The 20,573-nt window shown below is 35.0% G+C and overlaps 1 protein-coding gene across 1 annotated transcript; it reads left to right on the top strand.

Annotated features, from left to right (window-relative positions):
• Nucleotides 1-225: 225 nt before the first annotated feature.
• Nucleotides 226-19,702, top strand: LOC107673405 (ladinin-1-like). Its single transcript, XM_016466989.1, has 15 exons — nt 226-251; nt 1,295-1,399; nt 2,528-2,653; nt 4,018-4,318; nt 10,709-10,782; nt 10,984-11,186; nt 13,202-13,281; nt 13,570-13,613; nt 15,392-15,434; nt 15,535-15,578; nt 15,686-15,752; nt 16,919-17,047; nt 17,152-17,271; nt 18,567-18,660; nt 18,922-19,702. The coding sequence occupies exons 1-14, from the start codon at nt 226-228 to the stop codon at nt 18,636-18,638; spliced, it is 1,434 nt and encodes a 477-aa protein (XP_016322475.1). The 3' UTR covers nt 18,639-18,660; nt 18,922-19,702.
• Nucleotides 19,703-20,573: the final 871 nt, after the last annotated feature.

Raw genomic sequence — 20,573 nt, 5'->3', positions numbered from 1 at the left:
GTTCAGGCCACTTATGCATGCTGTACTTATTTAATGTTTAACAGTCAAAGTTTATTGTGATGCTCCTTACTTGGAATGCTTTTTCTCTCTACTTGCATGAGTGAATATAGAGGCAATTGTAAACTAAACAATATAGCGGAAGCATGTCACCAGATTTGTCATTCCAGTGCAGCTGCCTATTATTTCCTTTAAGACCAAACCCTATGGTATACTGGATAGGCTACTATGGCTTTCATATTGCTCCGGCCAAAGTACAGCAGGTCTAGCTGTCTCTTATAGGTGTGGCACAGGGAATAAAGCAAACACCCCCAGCCTTTGAGCTTCAATGGATTCTGAACTGTAGAGCAAATGCCACTGTGAATAATGACATAAAGTGATGCCCTATATGCTTGACTTCATGTAAAATGTTGTATTCACGTAAGAGAAGGTTTCAAAATGTAACATTGTTTTGAAACCCAGTACATTTAAGAAATACTATGAAACAATGCAACCAAACTAAATTCAAGAATGAGTTGACAACATGAAAAAAATTAAATGTTCCTATTACAAACTGTATTACAAGGATGTCATTGATTTATAGTAGGAATGGTCTTTGTTTTGTTGAGTCACTCATGTGACAAACTTGATGATGAAAAACAAAGTATATGTAATGTTAAAGGTAAAATGTTATGTTTTTGTATTTTTTTTTAATATATTTTTTAAGTATTCTAAAATACTTAAGGCAAATAACAATGTAATGTAATGTAACAAATATATTTTAGTTATTATTTTGATGAAATATTCGGCTTCTAGCTTTCTGACATTTCATAACTAAAACCATTATGTTTATATTGATAAGTATATGTAATGTAAAATGTCAATATATTTTAGTTTATATTATATATTTTTGGCCATTTATACCATTGCTTCTAGCTTTTTTACATTTTATTTAACTAAAACAATATAAGTTTTGAGTTTTCTCTTGGGTTACAAGTCATATTTTAGTTATTTAGTTCAAATATTCTAAAAAATATAAGGAAGATAATAATATTTCAATATATTTTAGTTATAACATATATTTTTGGCCATTTATTATATTGCTTCTAGCTTTTTGACACGTCACATAACTAAAACAACATATCTTTTGAGGTTTCTTTCTTAAGTAGGCTAGCTATAGTTTGTTTACTTATTCTATATCTTATTCAAATACATGTTGTATCCAGACTGAAGATGTCTGATGCGAGCGCCGCGTGATGGTGGTGGCCACGTGACGCGGCTCTGGTGAAGGTGCGGGGTAAAGGTGGCTCAGTCACAGACACCGCGAAGAGCGCGACACTTCACACTCTTACTCCAACCGACTTCAACACAACAACACAAAAATAATGTCTATTAGCCGGAAAAACTGGTCTGCTTTGTCAACGTAAGTAGATTGAAATATACATTTAGCGTGTATTCTGTTTGGTCTGAACGGTTTTTGCGGTTTCTGACAGGTTGCAGATGCTGAGGTGTCAGTGTTTATACTGATGTTATGAATGCTTGTGCTATGGACATTTGCATTTAGAAGTATCAGAAATATAAGTGGAATGCAGTTATTTTTAGGGTTTCTACTTTTTTATTTCTTCGCTCTAAATGTTGTAAATGAAAATAATAATTAAAAAAAACAAAAACAAAATCAAACCTTAAGATTTTGAAATAAGCAAAAAAGCCAAAAGGGCACTTAAGTTTTACAAATGTAGCACCCAGGGCAACACTTCCAATATAATATTCAAAATTTACAATCGTCATCATGTGCATTTTGGATGACAACTTTATGACTGAGATAAAAACTGAAAATGCAGTTGGAGTTTGTGCTGCAGGTTGTGATTATTTTGACAGTCTATGCACTCATATGGAAAGTAATGTCATGCTTTCAGACTGAAGGCATTGAGTATCCTTTAACCAAAACAGAGCTTGACAAACCAGTTATTGCACAATGAAACACTGTTTTCAACCTGAAATACAATAGTCCACCTCTGGGATATATCATCGAGACCTTTGATCGTAATGCATCTTCTCATACTTTCAGAAGGACTGACAGGATGGATTTCAGTAGTCAGCAGCTCAGCACGTCCCTGCCATTTCTTTCCTTTTGCCTCCATGTGAATAGAGCTTTAAATCAGTTCAATGAAAAGTTTGAATTAAATGCTTTTATAATGTTTCACTGAAATCGAAAGTGGTTGGAGCCAAACGTTCCAATGTTTTTAAAGGGGTCATATGATGCTTTTTTAAAGATCATTATTTGACGTCATGGCTGTCGCCGGCCAACGAGTTGGTGTTTTTTCAATGTATGCTTCAGACACGGGTCACGACGAGGCGTTCCCCATAGCGACCCCTAGAGGACGCAGTTCGAAGTTCCCATGAAAGGGAACTATATTTTGGGGATGCAGTAGTATAAGACAATCTAGCTTAGTTTCTACGTATCGTTTAGCATCAATGTTCACAGAAAAGTGGAATGCTGAAAACCGTACGTTTATATGCGTTTTAAATGTGTGATGTGTTTGATCTTCAGGCTGGCTCGACAGTGGACTGTGGAGGATGAGGAAGAGGTGGAGAGAGAGAAGAGGAGGAAGACAAGGGAGTCTACAGCAGACACGGATGAAAGTCCCACTGAAGAGACCAAACCACAAACCAGTAGGTGCGAGATCAAAAAAGGACATAATTACAGAGAAAACCCAACTTTAGACAACATTAATGGTGTATTTATGCTCTCTCTTTCCACTTCAAATTGCTTGAGAGCTGTAATTGGCTTGAGGCTCGAGTGATATATATCAAATTTATGCAAATTTTGTGTTAAATATTTGCATGAAGCAATTGACCTTACAGAACATAAGGATGAGCGCTTCAGAGAGATTTAGATAAAGGTTTATGGTATCATAAAAGCGAATATGAATAGGATCTACATGTAATGTTGTAATTTGGTCTAATAATACCATATGTGGACACTGCCCATGTTTATCAAGAAAAGCAGTTTGCCCCAAAATAAGTCTTGTCTGATTAACAAGTTAAGTTTACAAGTATAGTTTCATCTGATGTTCCAAAATGTCTCCCAGTGGCAGAAATGGGTGATGAATCTATCAAAGTACAAAGTACTTTAAAAGTACAGAGACAATGGAATTCTGACCCCCATGGAGGGGCACAGAAAAAAAAGATCATGTCAGTTTAGTAGCACTGTCATCTCTGTGTAAAAAAACAGTCTGCATAGTACCTTGTGAAATAATTTGTATTGAATGTGCACTTGTAGCGTACTTCAAATCTTAAAAGTATATCATCATTACAAATATATTTAAATGATTCAATAGAAATGGCATTAAAGTATGTTTTATTTTACCATCAGTGCTTGTCAGTACATTCAGCAGTACACTTAAACCATATTTCAAAGAAAACAGAATTATGAAATTACATATAAAGATGTACTAAAGTGGTTCAAAAACAGCACTCTGAAGTTGCATTTAATATACTGTACATTTAAACTATAATACATTTTCATTTAATTTAAATTAACATGCAAGTGTTAATAAAACAATGCATTCAGTTTACACATATTCTTTTAAAGTGTATTATTTCTCTAATAAGTCGTCTTTTTAAACATATGAAAGGGAAGTTGTGGCCTAATGGTTAGAGAGTCGGACTCATAACCCAAAGGTTGCGGGGTTTGAGTCTCGTACCGGCAGGGATTGTAGGTGGGGGGAGTGAATGTACAGCGCTCTCTCCCACCTTCAATACCATGACTGAGACCCCCAACTGCTGCCCACTGCTCCGGGTGTGTGTTCACGGTGTGCGTGTTCACTGCTGTGTGTGTGCACTTTGGATGGGATAAATGCAGAGCACTAATTCCGAGTATGGGTCACCATACTTGGCCACATGTCACGTCACTTTAATATGCTGAAGGTTTTAACCCCTTAAAGTCTTAAACCCCATATGAATGCATGAAAATGAATTTTCAAAAGCCAACATGGCGTCAACACTCTAAACGACGTCTCACTAATATAATGTTTCCAGTGTTAGCGAGCCTGCTGATGCTGGCGACTCCGGTGGCGGTCTGGCCCAACTGCAGCTGGATTTTGTGGAGATGTTGCGAGTCCGTGACGAACGGCGGAGGATGAGGCACGTTGAAACCCTGAGGAAGAATAAGGAGGAAGATGATGGTGGCAGAGAGGGTAGCCCGGATAAGGAGCCCCATGTGGAGCTGCTGGGGGAACAGCAGGACGAGGAGCTCTTCAAGAGCGTGCAGCGCTGCGTGGAGACCTTCATGTCACCAGAACCCCCCGCCAACTCCAGAGACTCAGAGACACAGGAGAAGGTAGGAAGACATGGGTTCTCAATGTACAGTGGTTCTTCTGTGTGATGTGATGCTTTTAGAGGATGTTTGCAGTGAAAGTGTTCTGAGGTCAGTTTGGGATTACTGAAACAGTAGATGTTTTCCACAACCTAGTGAGCTGACAACTTTGAGAGCACTGTCATTGTAAATTCAGACTGATGGCAGACTGATATATTGTCATCAGCCGAAAGCTGTGGCCAATTGGCCAATGAACACTAGATAAGTGGTTCTCAACTGTTTTGACTTCAGTTTCCCGCAGTGTCCACAACAATGTTTCCCAACCGTTTCTGGAAGCACCCCATCACTACACGTTTTCAGACTCGTCCTAATCAAAAGACATCTGAATCAACTTATCAGCTCATTAGTAGAGACTTCAGTACATGAAATAATGGATGGGTCAGATAAGAGAGTCATCCGAATTATGTACTGGTAGGGTGACTCCAGGATATTCGAAAGCCAGACAATCCTAGTTTCGGTAAATTAAATTTAAGGACTCCAGAATTTTAAAGCTGCATGTTCTTTAAGGTTCTCACTCTATTTAACCAATAAATTGACATGCGTATTCCAGTTGATTATGATTTTTACTTAACTTTTATAGTACCCAATAAGATATTTTAGATCTTGGCATAACTAGAAAAACGTATTTTGATTATAAAATTTCCCATGGAGTTTTAGGATTTTATTAATTGACATGACTTTTCCAGGTCTAGAAATCACATTTAATCACATTAGTCATTTATTCAAGTTTTCCACGACTGTGGGAACCCTGGTGGTTCTTACAAGAAAAAAAAATAAAATAAATGTTGATGAGGTTAATTAACATAAGACATATATTGACTTGTAGTTATTTTAACATTTGTCTTATTTCAATTAATTTAAGTTCCCCTTATATCAGTTCCAAAATCTACCAACTGCTTCATCCGCGGACAATAAACAATTATATATATTTTTTCCTTTAAGTAGTAGTAGTAGTTATTATTTATTTTTATTGCCATGTCAGCATCTAAGGCTATCTTCATGGCAAAAACTGAGTTGCAATAATACAAGAGTTACATAAACACAAAATAAAAACCAAGCAAACAGAAACAAAAAACAGCAGTTTAAAATATGCAAGATTTTTTAAATTAACATGATAAAAATTCTAAAATCCTTTCTGAAAAAATCTTACTAAACAAGTCCCTAAGTGAGCGTACTTCTTAAAAAAGAATGCAGAACATGCATAGAGTTGGACATGCATAGAGTTGGATCTTCACCTTTAAGCAAAAAGGCATGGGTCAATATCTTATATGACCTATATACATCTCGTAAACACCACTTGATCAAATCTTGTTTTAAGGGAGAGGAAAAGTCTCTTTGAGATTTCAGGATGGATTTCTTTTTTCTTTGAATAGATATTCAAGAGAAATGATTATATTTAATAAAGTACAGAGTCTAATGGTGTGTTCACACCAGACACGAAGCGAATATGCGCATCGCGTCACTCACTCACTCTCACTCTCACACGCTTGCGTGAGGAACGTGTCATGCGAATTTTCCGCTCGAGTTGAAATTTTTGAACTTGCGCGGAAGACGCGATTGAGGCGAATATCGTGCGTTCGCGGCAAACGCGTCGCGCATTTCGCGTCGCCCGGCGCGAATTCGCCTCTATTCGCGTCGTTGCATTGACTTTGTATGTAATCTACTCGTGCGAATAATTACATTCGCATCTGGTGTGAACACACCATAAGGTAAACTATGTCACCCACTATCTGCATTTGCTGTAATTGTTATGCTTATTATGGTGTGTTCACACCAGACGCGAAGCGAATATGAGCATCGCGTCACTCGCTCTAGATTACTCGCAGGATGTTTTTAGTGTCACTCGCGCGAATAAAAACAGCGCGATCAACCATGATGGAGATAACTACAATCACTGTTTTGTACCTGTTGTCAAAAAGTCCCAAATACAATGGAAAGCCAAACGCCGACGTGTCTGGGTTCACAGCACCATCCAGAGGAGGATGAATAACGTTAGGATCCTGTATTAATGTGTGTGTTATATTTTACTTCTGCATACACTAATATTACTATTATTTTATTGATAGCAGCATCTCTGTAGCCATGCTAATAAAATACAACTACCACTACAACTGATTTGAATTGTTTTCTATTCTCCAGACCTATATAATGGTGCTTTTCCACTGCGTGGTATGACTCGGCTCGGCACGGCTGTCGTTATAGTTGCGCTGCCTCTACTGCTGCGGTAAAAACTTTTTCATTCCGCGTCGCCCCATCAAGCTCTCGCTGGATCCGCTTCTCTGCCATCAATGAGAGGAACGTCTGTATTTCCTCAACAGACAACGAAACTTTTAACAACTTTTTGGTTGTTAAAAAAGGTGCGCTTGTTCAAAACAGTTGCGTATTAAGAACAAAAAAGCTAGAAAGACCTATGAAGCTTTTTGTTACTTTAAATTGTTGTAATTTTACCCCTGGCATGAATCGTTCCACTTTACATATTGTGATTGTTTAGTTGTCTTTGTACTTGCTGCGAGTTGTATATGCTTGTACAAATCTTTGTATAATTTTTGCATAATAAAAAAAAAAAAAACTTGGAACCTCAACCGAGGTGGTACTAAAAAAAGTACCAGGTACCAGGTACTGTACCCAGTGAAAACCCCCCCAAAATTGAACCGTACTAAGCCGTACCGTGCCGTACCATGCAGTGGAAAAGCGCCATAACAGCGGCTACAATAATGCTCTCTTCTATTGTCTGATTCAACTGGACGTGTCAAGAAGCTCTTCACTGATTGGCTTGCGCGAGAATGCATTATGCGAATTTTCCGCTCGAGTTGAAATTTTTGAACTTGCGCGGAAGACTCGATTGAGACGAATATCGCACGTTCGCGGCAAACGCATCACGCATTTCGCGTCATGAATTTGCCTCTATTTGCGTCTTTGCGTTGACTTTGTATGTAATCTACTCACGCGAATAATTACATTTGCGTCTGGTGTGAACACACCATTAGTGTATCACTGTAGGTTTGACATATAAACATCAGACTCTACTAGAATCAACGTACAGTGTCATAAAGCGTTTTAAATCCAGCATTTATGGTTGTACTATTGGGCTTGGTATGGTTTGGCGTTTGTTGGTATAACAAATACTTTGCCATTAAGAGCAATTATGAATAACTTCTTTATATAAACCACTTTAAACCTTTGTATGTTTTGGCATGGCATATTCTTTGCAAAGGTTGTAACCTGAACTGGGATCTTGTTTTTTTTTTGATAGGGTTATGCATCAGTTCTCACAGCAGGGGAACATTAATGTTGCAAATGACATTGTAGCATTACCCATTAGGTGCTATATATAGTAGGACAGTGAGAGTGAAACAGTCTTGTTGTATCGAGTTCACGGTATCAGCGTCTCATTGTGTTTGTCATTCACAGACATGTTCTCGAAGTGAAAATGAACTTGTTGGATGAACTTGTTTTGCAGTGGTTTAATCATAAAATCTCCTCTTTGTTATGTCTGTTGTTTTGTAAGGTGTCAGTTCTGCGCAGTGTAAATCTGACAGGTTTCATCATGTGGCTAGGGGTCAGAGGTCATCTGCTTGCTCTAAGCTGTCTCTCTAGAGTGTGTAATTAATCATCTACAGGAGTAACAGAAAGAGCTGCGGGAGGCCCAGTCTTTCTTACACACACCTACAGGGCCTCCACATGAGAGAACATTAAGTCATTTGACCCACTTCTGAAGTGTGCCGAAGTTTCACTTCTGTGAAAGTTTTAAAAACAAAGATGAATTCTCAGCCAGTACAGCCTGTAACCAAATGCACAGCAATGCTGAAGAACTATTAAAGGACCAAAATAAATGTCTTAAAATGTTTCTTTTAATTAAACCGCAGTATTTCACTGTAATTATGAATCTGTAGTTTGAATTATTTATCTGCTTATGTTTGTTCGAAACAATGTTACCAGCATCTACCAAAACAACCATTTACAGTATGTCAGCCAATAATTCTAAATATGTTATGTGATCTCAAATCAAATGTGCCTGAATTGAAATTCAGATTACGAAATTCTTAAAGATTTTCTCAGAAATTGTTTGGAAATATCTTTGATGTCTATCCATTTTAAGAGTTTCGGTTTGAGGTTGGTGGCATGACCAACATCTTGCATCACAGTAAAAAAGTAATGGTGTACACTACAGTTCAAAGGTTTGAATTTTTATTAATACTTTTATTGAGCAAGGACACAATAACCTGGTCAAAAATGACAGTAAAGACATAATATAGTAATATAATGCTGATTAGGCTGATTTTTCTATTTCAAATAAATGGTGTTCTTTTGAACTTTCCATTCATCAAAGAATTGTTAAAAATATCATTGTTGCAGCAAATTAAAATCAGCATTAGAATGATTTCTGAAGGATCATGTGACACTGAAGACTGGAGTAATGATGCTGAAAATTCAGGAATAAATAACATTTGAGAATATTAAAATAGAAAACAGTTATTTGTTTGCAGAGGCGGACAAAGTACACAACTCCATTAATTAAGTGAAAGTACAGATACTGCTGGTCAAATATCACTCCATTACAAGTAAAAGTTGTAAAGACAGATTTTTACTTAAGTAAAAGTACAGAAGTACTTGCTTTTAAAAGTACTTAAGTACCAAAAGTAAATTTCCTTTTTTATGTCAATGCACTGTTTTATTATTGTTGTATGTAATACTTGCAATACCTCTGAAGCAACTTACAATACATTACACCTACTGAATACACTGACTAGCTTGTAGTATCTTTGGAATAAAGAGCTTTTAGAATGTTAAAAACCTATGGGGAAAACAACAAAACAAACAAAAAAAATAATCATTTACCACCCCTACCCACCCCCACAAAAGCAGGATGGTAGTGATCTCACACAGCTCTGGACACATCTATGTGTAGCCATTCATCCACATTTGAACAGAGTGGACAGTGAAATCCTGTAAATACAGAGTGATAAGGAAGAAAAAAAAATCAAACCTGCTTTAAAACCCAACAACACAACTGTAGCTGTATAACTTTACAACAGCAACACTGCTTTAACAAAAAAGCAAAACAGCAAGACTTATTTGACATCAAAATAAAATTTTTTAAAAATGCTGTCTAATCGCTCTTGCGGTACTTTGATGTCACACACAGAACAGTCTGTGCAGTGCTGCTTCAAGTCCAACACCTATTGTGTTTTATTAGGAGATGCACAACAGTTCTGCTACAGACAAACACCTTTTGTGTTTTATCAGGAGTCGCACAACAGTTCTTCTGTGACTTTATAGGTAATATTTTCACGTACACAATTTAGCAAAATCAGACAATATTGTGTCTAATATAAACCACAATATTAACTTCTTATTATTGAATTGTTGTAAATAAATATCACATTTGGAACTGGTCAGTGCTCAAAAAATGCTGGGAAATCACTTCGTGTAGCCCCAAGAGTGATTACTGATAAACTGTCTAAAAAAAAGACAGTTTTTAGAGAAGAAAAAAATCACCTACTGACTTTCAAAGCTGCTACATAGTAACGACTTTCTACTTCGAGGAACTTGATAGAAATGTAGTGGAGTGAAAAGTACAATATTTGTCTTTCAAATGTAGTGAAGTTAAAGTCATACGTTTCCAGAAAAAATAATACTCAAGTAAAGTACAGATACTCAAAAAGTGTACTTAAGTACAATACTCAAGTAAATGTACTTAGTTACTGTCCGCCTCTGGTTGTTTGTAGAATTTTTTATCAAATAAATGCAGCCTTGGTGAGCATGAGAGACTTTTCAAAAACATTTAAAAAATCTCACTGACCCTAAACTTATCAGAATAAAGTTATTATTTTTGTTGGAAAATCATTGTAGAAGTTTAATATTTAATATATTATTTAGTGATAATATTCAATATATATTGTGTTTGTGTTAATGCCTATTTTTGCATAATCCAATGAATAAAAAAAACTGTACTTGCTGAAAGTTACTTACATTGATTATTTTCTCTTTTCATGTGGAACTTGATGGATGCAAACCAAAAGATAAGATTATATTGAATTAATGATAAGTCTGGCAACAGTGCAAAAACTATTTCCTATTATGTAACAGCTTAATTATAAACAAGCACCAGACAACAGTATAAGGCCGCACATAACTGATGAATTCTCCAGCAGTGAGGCAAAATGCTGTGCACGGCAATCTCAAACAACTCCATTTCCAAAAACAAGACCACATAATAAGTTCTTGTTAATCTTGACACATTTCCATCACAAAGCAATCCTGCCTACAAACCGGTTAACACATTTCCCAGGTTAACACTGCCCAGCTCATTTTCATTTACAGGCTCAATCGCATTTTTTTGTCTTTTTATAGCACGAAAATGGAGGGACGAACCAAGATTCAACAAACTCCCAAACTCCCCCGAAAGCATCCCGAAAGTTTGTGAGGTACTACATTTCTACCTATTCTAAACATTTAACATATAGCTGTTGGGCTCACAGTAGTGTAAACCCAGCTCTTTTATTATTTCCATCACTGGAGACATTCTGATTTGACAATCAGATCTGTTTGCAGTTGCTCACTATGATAATGAAAGCACAATCTTTGCCCTGCTCAAATTATATCGTACTGTTGTTCTCTTTGATCAGCTCTCTCTCCGTCTCCTTTGATAAGAATCCCACATCACCCTCAGCAACCAGCAGACTGGTTTCTCCTCTGAGCCCCAAGTCTCCGCCCCCTCAGTCTCCGAGGGTGGAGTCACCACACAGCCCCGCCCACTCCGGCTCTATGAGCCCCACACCGAATGGAGACACAGCGGTGAGACAGCCAGATTCACACAAACAGCACTGCTGTCTTGTTTAGTACAGTTTCAGTTGCACTTTATTTTACAGTATGTGTACTTACGGTTTACTTACCTAAGAAAGTAGGTAAGTGGGTTAACTATATGAGTTAGGTTTAGGGGTAGGTTCAGGGTTATCTATTACCCAGATTTTGTAATTACTAAAACAAGTACATAGTATGTACAGGCTGAACAGGAGAGTGCGACCATAGTTTCCCTACAAACATTACTATGGTGATACCATGGTACACTGACATATATATGTACCAGTGGCATTTATATAGTACTTTAAAGAATAGTATAATATTGCCTATGTACTAAAGAAGAATGATGTTAGGGCTCCCTCTAGGGGAACATTTATGCTATGACATTTACTGTTATACTTGCGGCCAAAAAAGCAGGAGATTTTCACAGATATGATATATAATAAAGGGGACCATATACACTGAAAAAAAAAATAGGTATAGGATTTAGTTTAACAGTTTTCACTCAAAAATTGCTAGTCAATTTCACAGTTAATTACAAAGAAATTGCACTGGATTATTATGCGAAATTTTGAAGTGGAAACTGAAATAGTATTTTCTTATAAAAAAAAAAAAACTCTAGTAATATTTATCTTATTTACAGTTCCAAAAGACATTTGTTTAAAGTGTAAACTGAAAAAAATGGACTTTGTAATTATTTGTGAAATTTGCCAGCAATTTCTGAGTGAAAGTTTCAATTAAACGGCAAATAACATGAACTGAACATGACATTTTGAAGCAGAAAGACTGAAATAGTACTTTCTTTTAAAACAGGAAGCAATAATCTTTGTTTTATTTACAACTTTGATTTTTTTTTTTTACTGAGAATAGAAATTGAAGTTTGACTTTGTAATTATTTGTGAAATTGTCAGCAATTTCTGAGTGAACGTTTCAAATAAATGACAAATAACACATTGAATTAAACATGAAATTTTGAAGTAGAAAGACTGAAATAGCAATTTCTTGTGAAATATACTCAAATAACCTTTGTTTTATTTACAACTTCCAAATCATTTTTTTTAGAGTGTTTGAAACAATGTGCACCCAGAAATTACTAATAAATCTCACAAATAATTAAAAAGAAACAGTAAGCAACACACTGAATTAAACATGAAATCTTGACTGCAGTTAAAGTATGGTTGTCATTCCTCAAATGGCTCTTTAATTCTGTTATTTACGGGAGTTACAACCACATTCAGCAACTGAATTAACTCCAGAATGATTTGGGTCAATTCTAGAGACCTAAAAAGACTTCATTTATTCACTGATTATACTTGTGTAATTCATTATGCATTCTCTCACAGTTTCACCTCTAACTGCCTTATTTTATTTGCATGTGTGCACAGACGCAGATAAACATCACATTTTTATTTTTGGGTGAACTATCCCTTTAAGTCCTACTTAAATGAGTTTATAAAAAAGCACTCTAAAAGCACAAAAAAAAGCACTCTAAAGTTCAGTTAACTGCATTTATTATAAATTTAACCTGTAATACATTTTCATTTAATTGCAAATGATATGCCATTTAATTTGACTCAACAGTTGTTCACAATTCACTTTTAACAGTGGTCTATGTTCTGCTGATTACAACATTTACAATACATCTTCAAGAAATATTCTCTTTTAGTTTTGCATTTTATGCACAATGAATGACCTAAAGAAAATATGATTATTTTCTGAATATGGTAACTCTATTTTTTCAATTCAATTCAATTCACGTTTATTTGTATAGCGCTTTTCACAGTACAAATCGTTGCAAAGCAGCTTCCCAGAAAATGAAAGTTTCTACATTACATTTAGGAGTAGCTTATCAGTGGTGACTCGGTCAAGGTGATGTCAATACGGAAGAAAAGTACAGTAAAAATCATACAGTTAGTTAATGACATGCTTTCAAGCAAACGGTGAACACTATTAACAGCACTGATTATATGTTGTGATCAAACTTATTATCTTTTACATAATTTATTAATGTTAGATAAATATATCATTGTTCATTGTTAGCAGATACTATTTTTATACAACTTTTTAAACGGTTTATTAAACCTGCGTTCACACGGCAGAGCTCCAGAACGGTGTCCTTCAGGGTAAAGCTCTCATTTGAATATATGGATACACCAGCTAATTAAGTATGAGAGTCAAGATGGTACATAATACAGTGTCAACATTTGCATTTCATGTGGACAGTATGCAGCAGGCCACTATACTGTCAAATTTGCTTGTGTCAATAACCTTGAAGTGATACGTCCTATACAGCTTTCATTATTTATGCCATGTGCTGTCAGGACTCATTTGTTAAATATTTGACTAACACAACACACACACACACAGACAGACTGTACTGCTTTGTGCCTCAGTGTCATTATCCATTTCAGATGATGAAGAAGAAGGAGGAAGAAGACATGCCGTTACAAAGAAGGTACTGATAAACAAACACACAGATAAAAAAAGAAATGTGCATGTGAAATTTTGCTTCGTTTTTTTAAAGTATTACCTTTCGTAAAAAGAAGTGTGCTTAATTGTACTAAATGTGCACTTGTACTTTAAATCTTAGAATATATTTAAATCTTAGAGTATATAGTTTTTTTAAACTGTACTTTCAGATATTATAATATTAATGAAATATGAGGCCACTTAAGTGTATTTAAGTTTACTTTCATGACTGATTCTTAACACACTTAAGTACACTTTTAAAAAGTGCAATTTGTAATAATGTCAAATTAAAAGATTTATATTAAATACAATTTAATACATAATAATTGTTTTAATAATCTTTTGTTGTGCTTTAAGTGCACATGATGTTTTAACACCTGCTCCAAACCATTCCACAACCTCACCCCACAAACAGAAATGCACATACTTTTTAGAGCTGTTCTTATTTTAAGCTTTTTAAAGTTTAATTCTTCTCTCAAATTATACCCACCCTGCCTTTCCATAAACATTTTTAGTAAATTTCCCATAAGTAAAGTATTTCTTGCTTTGAACATGACGTGTGCCGTCTTAAATTTAACCAAATTAATTAACTTCAATATATGTGACTTTAAAAATAAAGAATTTGTCTGTTACAAATGTCCAACGGTATTGAAGATTCTAATTGCTCTCTTTTGTAATATGCATTAGTTTTGTAAGTGTTTCCCCAGATTTACACACAGTAACTCTAATACGGTAATATAAGTTTAATGTACAAAACATGCATTGCTTTATTGTCCAAAATATATCTTGGTTTATTCAGTATTGCTATCTTTGCCAGTTTTGCTTTGACGTGTTTTATGTGCGGTTTCCAGCAGAATTTGTTGTGTAAAATCACACCAAGAAACTTATATTCATATAATCTTTCTATACTTATGTTGTATATACTTGTTAAGTATGTTATACTTGGGGTTAGTTCACCCAAAAATGAAAATTCTGTCATTAATTACTCATTAAACTGTACTTTCAGATATTATAATATTAATGAAATATGAGGCCACTTAAGTGTATTTAAGTTTACTTTCATGACTGATTCTTAACACACTTAAGTACACTTTTAAAAAGTGCAATTTGTAATAATGTCAAATTAAAAGATTTATATTAAATACAATTTAATACATAATAATTGTTTTAATAATCTTTTGTTGTGCTTTAAGTGCACATGTTTTGATGTGTTGACTAACATACTAAAGCACATGTAAAGTACTTTTATAATTTTATAATTATAATTTAAACTGTAGCTTGTTATTCAAGATTACATTTTAAATCTAGTTAATAGCCAAGTTAATATATTTTAAATCTTGGACATTGCAACTTCATCATTACAAATGTGCAATTTTAAATATATTTAAATACATGACAGTCAAGTTTGAATAGAAAATGACATTAAAGTATATTTTAGTTTACCATAAACGCTTGCCAGTATATTTGGCATTACATTTTAAGCTTATTTCAAAAACTGAAATTACTTATAAAAAGAGGGCTCTCAGACCCTCCCATAGACAACAAGGTAACTACCACGTTCAAGGTCCAGAAAAGTACCAAGATGATCGACAGAGTAGTCCGTGTGACATCAGTGGTTCAACTGTAAAGTTCCGAGCTACGAGAATACTTTTTTGCGCAAAGAAAAGAAAAATAATGACTTTATTCACTTAATGACAGAACTTTCATTTTTGGGTGAACTAACCCTTTAAGGTCCCTTCTGTTAACATCCAATCTCATCCACAGTGCAAGTGTGCGGATTGCAGCGAAGACCTTTAAATCCAATAAGGTAAAGCTATCAAAGACAAATCTGCTATAAACCCAAACAGTCCAGTCTCAATCTCACACTGATGAACTCTCAAGCTTACTCTGGATGTTCTGGCCCACAGAGCTCCAACCAAGAGGAGGAGCAGCAGAGCCCATTTCAGAGAAAGTGAGAGTGTTTGTATTACTACATTTAGAGCGAGCTATTAGTTTCTGTTTCAGCAGCAGTAAAATGAGGGTGTGTTGAATTAACTGCTGTCTGTGTTGTTTCACAAGCTCCCGGCAGAGGCTGTCATCTCGCTCCATTCAGGAGAAAATGGGACGACTGGCTCAAGCCTCACAGGTCTGAATTTACACAAAGTTCATCTGAAACGACAAAAACGTTGTCACTTTGTCCCATGATTTTTAAAAATGCATTATAGATAAAAATGCATTTGTTGTTGTTGTTTTTTTGTGAGAACTATGTGTTTGTGAGAACATAAATTGCAGCAGAAAGTCTTAAATTCACAAAGACATGGTATAAAATGTTGCATACACTGTAAAAAAAGAAAAGGAAAGAAAACAAAAGCGGAATATCTTCCTTGGTATTTTTGTTTTGCTTTCTAATAAATGTATCTAAACATTCTTAAATCAAGATACATTTACATAAAGATGCAAATTGAAGATATGAAGTCTTGCTTTCTGAAAAACCGAACAAAAATAAATGAGTTTATGCTGAAAAATAAAAATCTGTCAGTGGGATATTAAAACCTTTTCATTTGAATTAAGTCCATTGGCAGATATTTGTTCTTGTTTTAATCATAACCTCACTTTATTTGGTAATTTTGCATCTCCGGTACATGTATCTTGATTTAAGCTTGTTTGGACATTTGCATTGGAAAACAAGACAAAAAATACAGAGGAAGAACAGAACTTTTTTGCAGTGTGATCAGAAAGTGCAGGTAAATATATTTTCATATTTTTTGGTATTTTTGCGAGCAGAGCAATTAAAGTCAACAGCTTTTTTTCTTTTCTTTTTTTTCTGAGATCTGTTGGATATTGTATTTTCAATTTAGAGAGACCATACTGACATATTCGGTCCAGTTTATTCCTTACATTTTCTTAAAAAGGTCTTTAAAGTCTCACATTTACCTTCATAAAACCTGGAAAAACCCTGAAACTGTTAACAGAAAATTAACCTAGCATAAAAGGTTGCTAGTTTTAAAACACATAAAATGTCTGTTTGCCACTTAAAATTGTTTTGTTTTTGTTCTTTGGTAGATTTGATCACATAAATACAGTTTTTTAAAACTGTATTTAGACGTCCCAAATGTTCTAATATTGTTGCAATCAATAACAAATAAAATAGATAATATAATATTAAGTTTGAATAACATTGAGAAAATTCTGAAAGGCTAAGTACCTTGTTGAAAGCGTTTTAGGCCCATTTTGTGAACAGCACCAGATACTGCTGAATGTAAGAAAAACAAATCCGTGCTTGAGAAATGTATTGCTCTATCCAACTTTTAGAAATGGGAAATATCCAAATCCCCAGTGGTGCACCAGACTGTGTGTTTAGCGGATGAGGTGTCAAGGAAGAGGGAGCTGTTTGAGAAAGAACAGGAGGGATCCGACAGAAGCCATGTGTTCTCCAAACAGGTGAGGACCATTCAGTCTCTGAAAAATGGGTTATTTATTCACTTGTGTGAGCTCATCTGAACTGACCATTCAATCATTTGTTAAGATCGTTTACTTTGTTTCAGGAATTTCGCAGCTTTTCTTCGGGAATCTCTGATCGAATTAATCGCTGGGTTCAGAAGAAAACATTTGCCGTGTCATCATCATCACCATCATCAGCATCATCCTCATCTCATAGTCCTTTGGTAAGGGCTGCATTATGTAGGCATGAGCTTACATTTATCTTTTTGCATTTTTTGCATCACAAGGAAAATATGAGAAGGTACACAATGAAAAACCTTCTCATGATTTCCACTGTTCTTCTCCAGGCTTCGGCTTGATGGCAGTATTTCACTTTGCACTGAGCCTATTTCGTTCCCTCATTTGACCTTGTTAATAATCACACACATATGTGTGGTGTTTGTTGTGAATTTGGAGTAATTATTCACACCAATCAAATGACAGGTTTAAGCCATCATCATTCATGCAGTCTGTGTAACGACACGTTGCCTCCACATGTGCTCAAACAACCTTTTTCATTCCCCCAGACTGATCTTTTTTAAACAAGCAATCATTTACAGAACTATAAAGCACATTTGTATTTTTCACAGTAAACATTATGCTATTAAATTTCATGTAGTATTTTGTTGCTTTCGTGGATGCAGTCAACTACATTTCTCATAAAGAAGCATCCCCAGTTGAAAATAAAAATAACTACTTATATTTTGAATAAACAAAAGAAAGCCTAGTTTAGGAGCATTTATATTTTTGACAGGATTACTATAATGTAAAAATATTTTTGCATTAATTAAATTACACTAGGGAAAAAAAAGGGACAAACCCAGCGGTTGGGTTGTTTTGACCCAGTGGTTGGGTTGTTTTGACCCAGCGTTTGGGTTGTTTTGACCCAGCGGTTGGGTTGTTTTTACCCAGCGGTTGGGTTGTTTTGACCCAGCTGTTGGGTTGTTTTGACCCAGCATTTTTTAGAGTGTATTGAAAAACTTTAAATGTAAGTATCAATAACGTCTCCGCCGCGGTGCGGAGTTCTCTGCGAACTTCCGGGTCGTGACCACCCTCGTGCAAGTCCCTCAGTGCCTTGGCCTGGTGCACTTGCAATCACGCCGTAGCGTGTAAGGCGGAGGCAGCTTCTCCACAGGTCGTATAAGCATTGCTGGCCAGTCGAGTACCTACAGACATTTCTGTTTGTGGTGAAAGTGTGATCAGCGGTCATGAAAATACTGTTGCAATACAAAAAATAAATAAATAAATAAAATAAAAATTTGAAAAGCCCTAAAACAGGTTTCACTTTCTTTATGCAGTATATTAATCCATATTTCTTTCGTTTGTATTTTGAGATGTCCACCCATTCAGATTGCAGTCTAAGTCTGTGGTGCTGATGGCTTGTTGTGTCACATGTAATGTGGAAGCCTCTTGCCAAACTTGACTTGAATGAGTTAAAAGCTTAAAATACATAATACTGATCTCATTTGTTTATGCTCAGGATCTGAGACATGTGAACATCTCCATTAAGAAAAGTTTGTTTGAAAGAGGACAAGACCAGGACCACAAGTGACACTCTCGTGGATAAAGACAAAGTGAGGTGATCGTTTGTGTCTGAATAAAAATAGAGATGAAGAAATGTCTGGCTCATATTTCATCATTAAAAAATGTACAGAAGACATACAAAATTATACAGGAATTTATATTCAAGCATACACGTTTCTCATTATAATAACACAAATTGCATTATTTAATAGTAAAGTTTTATTATTAATCACAGTAATAATTGTAATTAAGATAATTTGTGCGTTTTAATTTGAACAAATCACTGTATCCAGGTTTTTTCTGCATTACAGCTTTAATGAGATTCATAATGCATCTCTGCAGAGTCTGAAGATTTTGAAGGAAGCTTGATCGATTCTTTCAGACAGTCAGTGCCAAGGATTGTCTCTAAACTCCCTTTCCGTCTGCTACTTTACGTTGGCTAATTCCTCAGCACTTTTAAGGTGTAGTACTGATATACATTATTTGGGTATATTCAAGGCTTACGTTATTGGTTGTGAATGTGTGTACTAATGGATTGTAGAATGCAACAGGACTGTATTATAGGGTCTTAACACAGAAACTGAACATCACAGGGTTTATCTGACAGCAGGAATACAAACATACAGCTTCTTTGTGTTGGTGCCAGACACTCCTCTGCCTTGTAGCTTGATATTTGTGCAGTTGATAAGCAAGTTATTAGGAGAAAGAGGCATAATCTGTGACCTCAGCCATAACTCATAACAGTCCAAGGTACAACTGTAATATCATGAATGTCTGTTTCAATGAACCTACTCTAAATAAACTTGATGATTCATTTGTAATGAAGCGGGAATCATGCGCTGAAGCTGACCTATGCTCTCAATGCTGTTGTTTCAACTTGCCGAGACTTAAGTCATAATAAGGAAATGTAATTTAGATGTAATCTAAATGGCAAAATGTGTTCTATCAAGCCCTTTGAAAACTGACTTCAATCCATTCCAACTCAATCAAAGCCTACGTTTTTTTTGTTTAGTTTTTTTTGCTGAACGACCTGTCATGTAATAATCTTTTCTGCCCAGAAGGGTTATGCTGTAGATTAATAAAATTTTTATACCAGTGGTTATGTTGTCTCATGTTTTCAAATGATTGCAGGCTTATGAGGATGTGAATTTGTGAAAATAGGAAATATTACATTTTATAATAACAATAATAATGGTATTATTAATACAATTTTATTTATTTTTATTAATAACAACAACAGTAATTTAATATTACCAACAATACTAATTATAATATTGGTAATGTATTATAATAATATTATCAGTTGTTATGTTGTCTCATGTTTTCAGTAACGACATGCTAAAATAATTTAGTTATATTGGCATTATAATTAAATGTTTTTTTAATTATTTAAAAAAAAGTATTGTTAATATGGTTGTTGTTGTTATGTTGTGTCGTGTTTTAATGAAATGCTAGAAGAAATATTTTTCATGTTATATAAAAAAATCATGTTTAAATGATGGAGGCTTGAAGGTATATGACTATTAAAATAAGAAATATATATGATATTTTTCAAAATAATAACAATTAACAAAAATGTTATCATTAATACTATTTTGTCATTAATAATATTATTATTATTACTATCAAAGGGGTCATATGATGTTGCTAAAAAGAACATTATTTTGTGTATTTGGTGTAATGAAATGTGTTTATGCTGTTTAAGGTTTAAAAAACACATTATTTGCCACATACTGTACATTATTGTTTCTCCTCTATGCCCCGCCTTTCTGAAACGCGTCGATTTTTAGAAAGCTCATCGTTCTGAAAAACGAGGTGTGCTCTGATTGGCCAGCTATCCAGTGCGTTGTGATTGGCCGAATACCTCAAGCTTGTGACGGAAATGTTACGCCCCTTGCCACATTGTGATGCCCTGTCCCTGCGCGACGAGACAAAACTAATAAAACCTATTCACAACCAGCTT

Source organism: Sinocyclocheilus anshuiensis, unplaced genomic scaffold (genome assembly GCF_001515605.1).
Source record: "Sinocyclocheilus anshuiensis isolate Anshui unplaced genomic scaffold, SAMN03320099.WGS_v1.1 scaffold453, whole genome shotgun sequence".
NCBI lineage: Eukaryota > Metazoa > Chordata > Actinopteri > Cypriniformes > Cyprinidae > Sinocyclocheilus > Sinocyclocheilus anshuiensis.
Note: the sequence above shows the minus strand (reverse complement) of the source record. Positions and strands in the feature narration are given on the sequence as shown.